Below are 8,812 nucleotides of genomic sequence, written 5' to 3'. Positions count from 1 at the left end.
TCTAAATCTGCCTTCCTAATCTGGCGGTCCAAGTATTGCATTTCTTTGTTGGTTTTTTCACTCATATTTAGACATCAGAATCAGAATCAGAATCAGAATCAGAATCAGAAATCCTTTTATCCCCAAGGGGAAATTGTTTTTGTTGCAGTGCTCCTTACAAGAATAGAATTAGAATAAAATTAGAAAAGAAAGAAAAGAGAGAGAACTATATATATAAAAAGCAAATATAAAAACAAAATATTTATATCAAGAATATATATAGAAACAAAATATACCACAAAATATAGAACACAATATAAAACAATATATGTATATATATACTGAAAAAAAAAAAACAGTATATACAAATGGGTGGGCAAAGTAATACAAACGGATGTCATGAGACATGAGTGACGTCAGGGGGTGCTTTTCATTGGGTGCTTTTCATTACATAAATTGGTCTCCTCGTCTCCTCCACTCGCTTCCTCTCCTCGCGTCTTAGCTCCGCCCAGCGAGGACATGAAAGAGGGATGCGAGGAAGGGACGTGAGGACGGAGGAGACGAAACTCCGAAATGAAAAATCCTCGCTCCACAGCGTCAGTCCGAAGCGACGTCAATTACTGACGACGTTTGCACAGCTGTAAAAGCTGTAAAACGTGATATTATGGTCAGATCTGCAGTCAGACTGTTCTACTCCTGATTGCTATTGATGAGGTTTTCAATTATATGCCGTTAGAGGCATAACAGAGGACGGGTGTGTGGTAGATTAAACCGACAGCCTTGTAGCATTGCTTTAAAATAAATATATACCAAGAATTTTCATTAATTTCTTGGTGACAGATACAATTGTTAAAAGGACACAGTTGAAACAAGAATCAAGATTACATTTGTGAAGACCTGCTCCCGCCATGATTCAAACGTGTGCCACATACGACACGCCCCTTAATATGGCAGAACTGCGCGTGAACGCGCAAACGGAGGGGTAGTGGATAGGGTTAGGTGATAGGGACTAGTTTGGGATTGGGCCTCGATGTAATGAAAAGCACCCTCGGAAATGAAAAATCCTCGCTCCACAGCGTCAGTCCGAAGCGACGTCAATTACTGATGACGTTTGCACAGCTGTAAAAGCTGTAAAACGTGATATTATGGTCAGATCTGCAGTCAGACTGTTCTACTCCTGATTGCTATTGATGAGGTTTCAATTATATGCCGTTAGAGGCATAACAGAGGACGGGTGTGTGGTAGATTAAACCAACAGCCTTGTAGCTTGCTTTAAAAAAACCGTAGTATACCAAGAATTTTCATTAATTTCTTGGTGACAGATACAATTGTTAAAAGGACACAGTTGAAACAAGAATCAAGATTACATTTGTGAAGACCTGTTCCCGCCATGATTCAAACGTGCGCCACATACGACACGCCCCTTAAATAATAAAAGACTTCCGCGTAGGATACACCGGTGTATCCTCACTCTGATCTCCTTCAGAAGCCTCCTCTCTCCTCGCTCCTCGTCTCCTTCAGGTGCATTTAAGCAATTGGAAGCATAGATATACATAGAAAGGCTAGATGGCTGATGGGACTTTCGCCGGCGTCGTCACCGGTCGGCCATCTTACCTGGGGGGACTTTTCCGGAGCGCTCTAGTCGATGGAAGGTGAGCGACTTACACAAACAAAAATACCCTTAACTTGCTGAATTCTTGACGGATTTACAAACAGTTTGGTTTACTAAAAACCTTATTAACGTGGCTATGATTCAGGCCGTGTAGACCTGTTGAAATTGCAGCTTTTCTTTTCGAAAATCGCTGCATAGTTGTGTGTTTGTTACAGCCATTTCCAAGGCTGCAATCTGGGAGTTTCAATTATTATATAGGTTTCCGTGAGACCAATAATAATTGTATGACAACAACATATTTTGTCTAAATGACAATTTGTGTGGATGCAGTTGGGTATTAGCTAGCAAAGAAACAAGAGGTTGTGAATGAGACATGTGAGCCACTTGGACTATTACAAAGTAACCTGGACTTAATTCTATACAGGTGGGAAAGGCATAATTACTCCTTCGCTTTAACATGATTTCCAAGCTGTTTCATTAGTGAAATATATCCTCGATTTAGATTTATTGTGATACAGTAACTGGCTGGCTTTGTGTTTGCAGAAATACCCCCCTACAGTACAAGATGCCACACTTTTGTGCAGCATATGGATGCTCAAACGAACGTTCCTTCAAAACAAGAGCCCGTGGAATCACTTTTCACTCGTAAGAAATGACTTGAGGGACATATTTAGGATAATTGTTGCTAACTTAGTGGATTGTACTTGTATAATACAAGTTATTTTGACCCTGACGTTTTAGAAATGTTTCTACCATTTGTTTACATAATAATCATTGAATATTTCTTTTTCACATTTCTTTTAACATGTTACTGTTATTTAGGTTTTCATAATGGCATTCAGCATAGGCTACATGAATTACCCCAACAATATCATAATTTAGCTCAGCATTTTTGTCCTTACCATTAATGTTAAAGGTAAGAAGGGTGTAAAATGTTGTCAATAATTCATATATCTAGGTATCTTCTCATGTTTTTAAGGTTTCCCCAAAACGCAGAGAAGAGGAGGCAATGGGAACTTTGGGTGCATGTTGGTTTCGAGTGAATGTTGCATGGTTTAGTGTTACTGTTGGTTTGGAGTGAATCTTAAATTGTTTTGTAATTGTGCACACCTGTTAATAAAAGAAACCTTGATGTCATGTTGCTGAATGTGTTTATTTAAAAATTTATCATAAAATATATGTAGGGTAGAACAGGTAAGATGAACAAACCATCCCCTTGATCTTTAAAACTATACACGAGTTGTCACGAGACCCTAAAATAAGAACACAAACATCATTTCCAACTGGCTGCGGAATTCTTTGACTTCTGAGGTATAATTATTTTTTATGCTAAAGCAAATGGACCCAGGTCTAAACTTATACATTATGCTTGTTGGTGATATTCAATGTATAGAACTATGTGAATCATTTAGCAAAAGATCATTCTGAATCATTAAATTAATTAGGATTTATCAAAACGATGGTCATGGGGCAAGATGAACCAAAAGCCTTGGGGTAAATTGCCAATATGAATCACAATTCATATAATGTACATACATTATTCAGGTTAAGTTTGAAATATCATGTGGGTCAACTTACCCCTTTATATTTAATCTATGTATTAATTAGAAATATAAAATAACAAACTATTAAATGTTTAACATAAACACTGACGATTTAATTTCACTGTATATGTGTGCAGCTATGGCAGGTAATGGTCTACTATCTACTTTTTTAATTTAACATGAAAGTCCATGGTTATAATTATCCGTAAATATGCAATAACATAACTACATCTCTGGCGTTTATACCAAATCAAACCGTTTAAAAATCGGTTGAAAATTGAGCAAGTTATGGTTAATTAAATAGTACATGCTCCATAGGCATTAATGTTATCAGTGAGCCAGCAGCCCCTAGGTAAGATGGCCGCCACGTAGCGACGTCAGCCCTCATTGGCTCACAGCGTCTGTAAGCTATCTAGCCTTTCTATGTATATCTATGATTGGAAGATCCTTCATCATGGCGGAGGGGAAACGATTTCCGGGTTGACGAAGGAGAGAGGAGAAGAGGAGGCACAATTCAACGTAATGAAAAGCACCCCATGAAAATACCAAAGTCTGCGCCGCCATGCCCCATCGCTGCCGCCGGCGGAGTCGAAAATAGAGCCCCAAGAGTCCAGCAGTGTCTGGTGCAATTCTGTAGATTTCACTGTAATAAACATCCAAATACAGACCAAAACCAAGGCTGGTTCATGAACACAGACACTGAAGCAAAACAGATTCTTCTGCCTTATACACCTTTGCTGAGCACCTTTCAAGTGAGTTTCATATTCTCCCATAACCTTATTTTTTATTTTTCTTTCTCCACGTTTTGGGTTTTTTTTTTCAACCATTATAGATCTATGCAAAGTACCTCCCATTACAAAGTACCTCCTTTTGGCTACCTGGTCATTTGGTGATGAGTTCTGTAACTATTGGTGTCCTTTGCAAGGCATGCATGGCACTATCAAAGGTGAGGATTTGTTTGAAGCAAGTTGTTTTGGCTGTGAACAAATCTGAACTACCAATGAGAATGTGGCGAGGGGGAGGTAGGGTAGGTAGGTATAGATTGGGATTTAAACACAAGGGACAATGGAGGGTGAACCAACAACGCCACCTGGGGAATTTCACCCCAGGAAATACTTGAAATACCTTGAATGGTATGTAGAATAATTACTAAGGCCCACAGGTTCGTTACTGACAGAGGCGAGGACGTGTAAGCAATCAAGGCAAAAATGTTTTTATTGATAAACAAAATAATCAAAGCAAATGGCAGGGGCTGGAGCTGCTGAAAAGGAGAAGAATAATATTAATAAACAAGAAACAACCAAGGATCAAGGTAGATAAAAATAGTTTATTACAATTTATACTAAAAAAGGCCTTGATAGCAATTCTAAAAATGAATGATATAATAGTTAAAAACTCAGCCCAAAGTAACCAAACTAAAGAAAATAAATGGAGCTGAAGCCACTTGGGAGAGGCAGACTACACAGAGGAGTGTCTAGGGGTGCTACCACTAACCACCACAGGTGGGCACAGCAACCAACACAGCAATGGTGCAGTCTATGGTGTCCCAGTGCAACTACTCACACACAACCGTGAAGGGACCTCGCCACGGGTGCCTAGCCTCTCACCAAAATGACTCTCCGCTCCTGAACTAAAGAAAAAAAAAACTCAGAGATAATTAACACAAACAAAAATGCATGTATCCCAGTTTGGTAAACAATATGAACTAACTCCAAAACTCAAACTAGGAGAGCTCAAAATAATAACAAAATAGGCAAAACTAAACAAAATCAGCTAAATCACAAATCAATAATACAATAACTAAAGTAATAAGTAACAAAGGAACAAATTAATAACTTAGGGCAAAACAGGCAAAATAAAGGGACAAAGCAGATAAAACCAAGTAGGGCAAAGCAGCAGTGGTAAAGGGGCAGGAGGGCCTAAAGAAAAAAAGGGAAGAAACACAGTTAGCCCAGCTCATGATACTTCATTTTAAAATTATGATGAAGTACCCTACTCACCACCTCAAGGTATCTAATCTAAGGGATGCAGCAAGGCAGGAGGGAAATCAGCTTGGCACCTAGCCAACCAGAACATTGCACATGCTAAATAAAAATAAGGCAGGTACCATTGCGCATGCCGAAGCTATTTTTCAGCACATACCTGGAGCAAGCAACAAGCAGGGACAGAGCATGAGGCAGGAAAAAGGGAAGAGGGAAGAGCTACAGGTGGCTTATATTGTCAGGCCCTGATTAGGAGGTGGGAACATAGGAGGAGTCAGGCCCAGGCTGCATTCACTCCCTCTCCTGCACTAGTCCACCACAAGAAGATAAATGGCCTTGCTACAGATGGAGCCCCAGTCATGGTTGGTCTGCAAAAGGCATGGGCGAGGCTAGCCCTTTGTTAGGGGTGCTTCAGCACCCCTAAATTGAAATTCAGCACTCCAAAAACCTGGAGTAAGAAATGTTGTTATTCTAAAACTTTAGTTCACATTTGACAGGCTTAGATAATGTCCAAAACTCAATCCATAGTTTGTGCTTTAAATCTATATTTTAAGAATGAAAATGAAAACACCCCCGCCTAATGGTATCATCCTCTTTTCACTAACTTTACTTCTCTTCAAAGTTACCTGCAGTTACCGCTCTGCAGGACCACAGCCTGTCGTCCAACACAATACAGACACTCTGAGAATCCGCTTAGTTGTTGTTGTGAATGAAGTAAGTTGTTCCAAAGCTGTCTCACTCTTGTTTCCTTTTAGAGTTGTTCAGATTCCGATACCAAATCGGCGAGTAACGTTACTAGAGTTCAGGCACCGTTTACCAGTTAGCGTTAGCCCAGTTAGCACCGTTAGCTGCATTAGCTCTGTTGGTGCTGTTAGCACGGCTACAGTCGAACTGCAGCGATCCGAAACAAAAAGAGCCGCTACAAATAACCAAATAACTGAACTTCCGGTCAGTCGTCATGGAGACATGAAGCTTTGCTAGTGCTGCGGCGTTTGGACCGGAGTGAAAACAAACGTGTGTACGAGCTGAAAAACGAAATGACATATCACTGTATACCACCAGTCTGTGTGAAAACATTAAGTGTGGCTGCTGCACACAGGCAGTTTTTATTTATTCCTAGATTTATCTTCTTCTCAGTTGTGTGTGTCTGACTATCAAACTGGACAATAAAAAGTGCGGCGACACAGATTAACTCTCCCAAAGTAGAGTGCATTACCTGCATACATGGTAGAGCCAAATGGGAATTCAGGGGAAGTACTTTCAAAGATTTCTTTTTATATCCATAATTTCTAAATATTTTCAAGATCTGGGTAAATAATCTGGATTTGGGGGACATTTTGGTTTTACCTTTTTTGCTCTTGATGTGAAGCTTGTTTTACTATTAATTATTGATGACTTATATTGGTGTATAAAAGTTCAGACAGATGTGAAAGTAGGTTAGAGATGGCCATTTGTAAATAATCTACAGAAAATGTAACAAACACATATATTGTGTTGTGCATATATACAGTGTGTGATGGCTTTGTGGCATTAAAGTTTTCATTGAAATTTTCAAAGACTTGCACGTCTTTCCAGTCATTTTTTTTCCCCAAAAGATGATGCTCTTCTCTCATAAATGTCATAATGATTATCCAAAATTATTTTTCAATAAACGTTTTTTGGTTTTGTGTGAAAAAAGGGTGGGGTTGTGGGTTGTGGTGGGGCTCATTGGGTGCTTAGCACCCCTAAAGCTCTGACCCTAGAATCGCCCCTGGCAAAAGGGATTAACTGCATTGGTCAAAGAAGAAATTAGTAACCTCCGTTTTGATACAAGTGATTTAGTTGTATGCCATGTATGCCATGTATCATATGTCAAGAGAGTCTGTGTGCACATTCTCTGAAGCTCGGCAATGTAATGACAATCATTTCCACCATAAATATCATCAAAAGCAGAGGATTGGTCTGCACCAGCTCTACATGGAAAGTGTCCTGAGACACCTTCTGTTGTGACTTGGGGCTGATTTAAAATATGGATTCTGTATCTGCTTGTTCTAACATTGGAATACAATCTGACTTAAAAACAATGGTCCCAACAGAGTTTAGAGGTAAAATACCATGAAACCCCTGTTAACTAGTGATGGTAAATACATGCCTTATGTCCTTTGTCTGTTGTTCTATTCCTCTAGTTGGACTTGACTTCTATACCGCTTGACCTCCCTTCAGTGTTTACAAAATTGTGTTATGATCGGTTCTGTATGCTTCAAAGAAACTAGTTCCTATGAAGTATCATCCAAACACGTCAACAAAGACAAAGTGGCAGGAATAGTGTGGGTGAGTGTCTAAGAAAATTACTAAAATTGTCAAAGTTCTGAAATAGGAAACAAGTAGAGGGAGAAGGTTGTAGATGCTGTTGAACAATCCAACAAGCACGCTATTTAAAACATACTAATGTCTTTATGCTCAATGTCACTGGACCACGTTTCAGAAGAACACTGTCAGCTAAGCACGTCCATCTCTTTGTCCATGGCCTCCACATTATGCTGCAGATTGTAAGTGGCCCATTTGTTGAGTCTGCTGTACAGGGGCAGTCCATTCATCTCCCTGTAGAGGTAGACACCAGTCACTCTGTTCCAATCAGTCTTGGAGATAGGGCTAGCACTCTGGTGCACAGCCAGCTGCTCCATCTCTTCCTTTTCTAGTGCCACAAAGCCAAAGAAGCTTTTAATATTCTCTGCAGCCAGGAGGCGAGCATGGACAGTTGCTGTGTGTTCGAAGAGGGTCTTTTCAATTGAACGGTACTGGGACCAGTAGTCCTCCTGAAGGTAGCCAAGAGGAGAGAAGCAGCGCTTCAAACATAGCAACAGGAACACCATCAGGGACATTCCGGCCACCAGCAGCCAGCCTATCAGCTGAAAAGAATGGACAGTCTTGAAGTCAAAACCTAGTCTAGGATCAAAGACACTGGATCAGTTACATTTGTGTTTGCTTTTTGCATATTAATACCTTTCTCTGCTCTAACCATCTTTATATCCATCAATGAAAAGTTCTGTTATGCAGGTGTGATGTATTATCGAAGTCTTCCAACAACAGCTGAGCTGCAAATACCTGCCCCTTAACCATTGTTCTGTCAGATCTTCTATTTTACCATCCCAGCTGTGGCAATCCAGTCTTCCATAATACGCAAATTCAATTCATTTAATCCGAATGGACGGAAAAGGTAGGAAATAAGACATTTTTTTTCTCAAGGCTCGTAATATTCTAAAAATTTTTCTTCATGTAAACAAATCCCATATCAAGACCCAAATTAACCAACCACCACCGTCTGTCTCTAAATACTTTCTCTGACATCCTTACCCTGTATGTGGCTCTCAACTCCAAGTCCACTTGTTACCTCTGAAGTGTAGAAAGAACAAAATAATGTATTTGCTGGGAACTATTTTCAGCAGCAGATGAATCCATATTTAATGTATTAAGTACAGTGACATGTTCACTGTAATGAAGGAACATGTCACAAAGTGTAACACTATTTTAATCATTTTCAGAGAACCACAAAGCTCTAGTGCACAGAGGAATTAAATATATGATAATACTTAGGATGCCTTCATTGCTGCTTTGGCTCTACACATGGGATTGTTGACATGAAGTAAAATGTATGATAAGAGACTTATTCTCAAAAGAACAGTAATAAAAATAACAATAACAATTATTATTATTAT

The 8,812-nt window shown here is 39.5% G+C and overlaps 1 protein-coding gene across 1 annotated transcript in view; it reads right to left on the bottom strand.

Annotated features, from left to right (window-relative positions):
- Positions 1-7,236: 7,236 nt before the first annotated feature.
- The window catches only part of LOC139341602 (calcium homeostasis modulator protein 2-like), a 2,219-nt gene continuing 643 nt past the window's right edge, over positions 7,237-8,812 (bottom strand). Inside the window, exon 2 of the mRNA XM_070978177.1 lies at positions 7,237-8,005. Within this exon, the coding sequence (XP_070834278.1) occupies positions 7,592-8,005 (414 nt within the window). The 3' untranslated portion in view covers positions 7,237-7,591. The remainder of the gene's footprint in view (positions 8,006-8,812) is intronic.

Source organism: Chaetodon trifascialis, chromosome 13, assembly GCF_039877785.1.
Source record: "Chaetodon trifascialis isolate fChaTrf1 chromosome 13, fChaTrf1.hap1, whole genome shotgun sequence".
In the NCBI taxonomy this organism is placed as follows: Eukaryota; Metazoa; Chordata; class Actinopteri; order Chaetodontiformes; family Chaetodontidae; genus Chaetodon; species Chaetodon trifascialis.
This window is presented reverse-complemented; position numbering and strand designations above follow the sequence as displayed.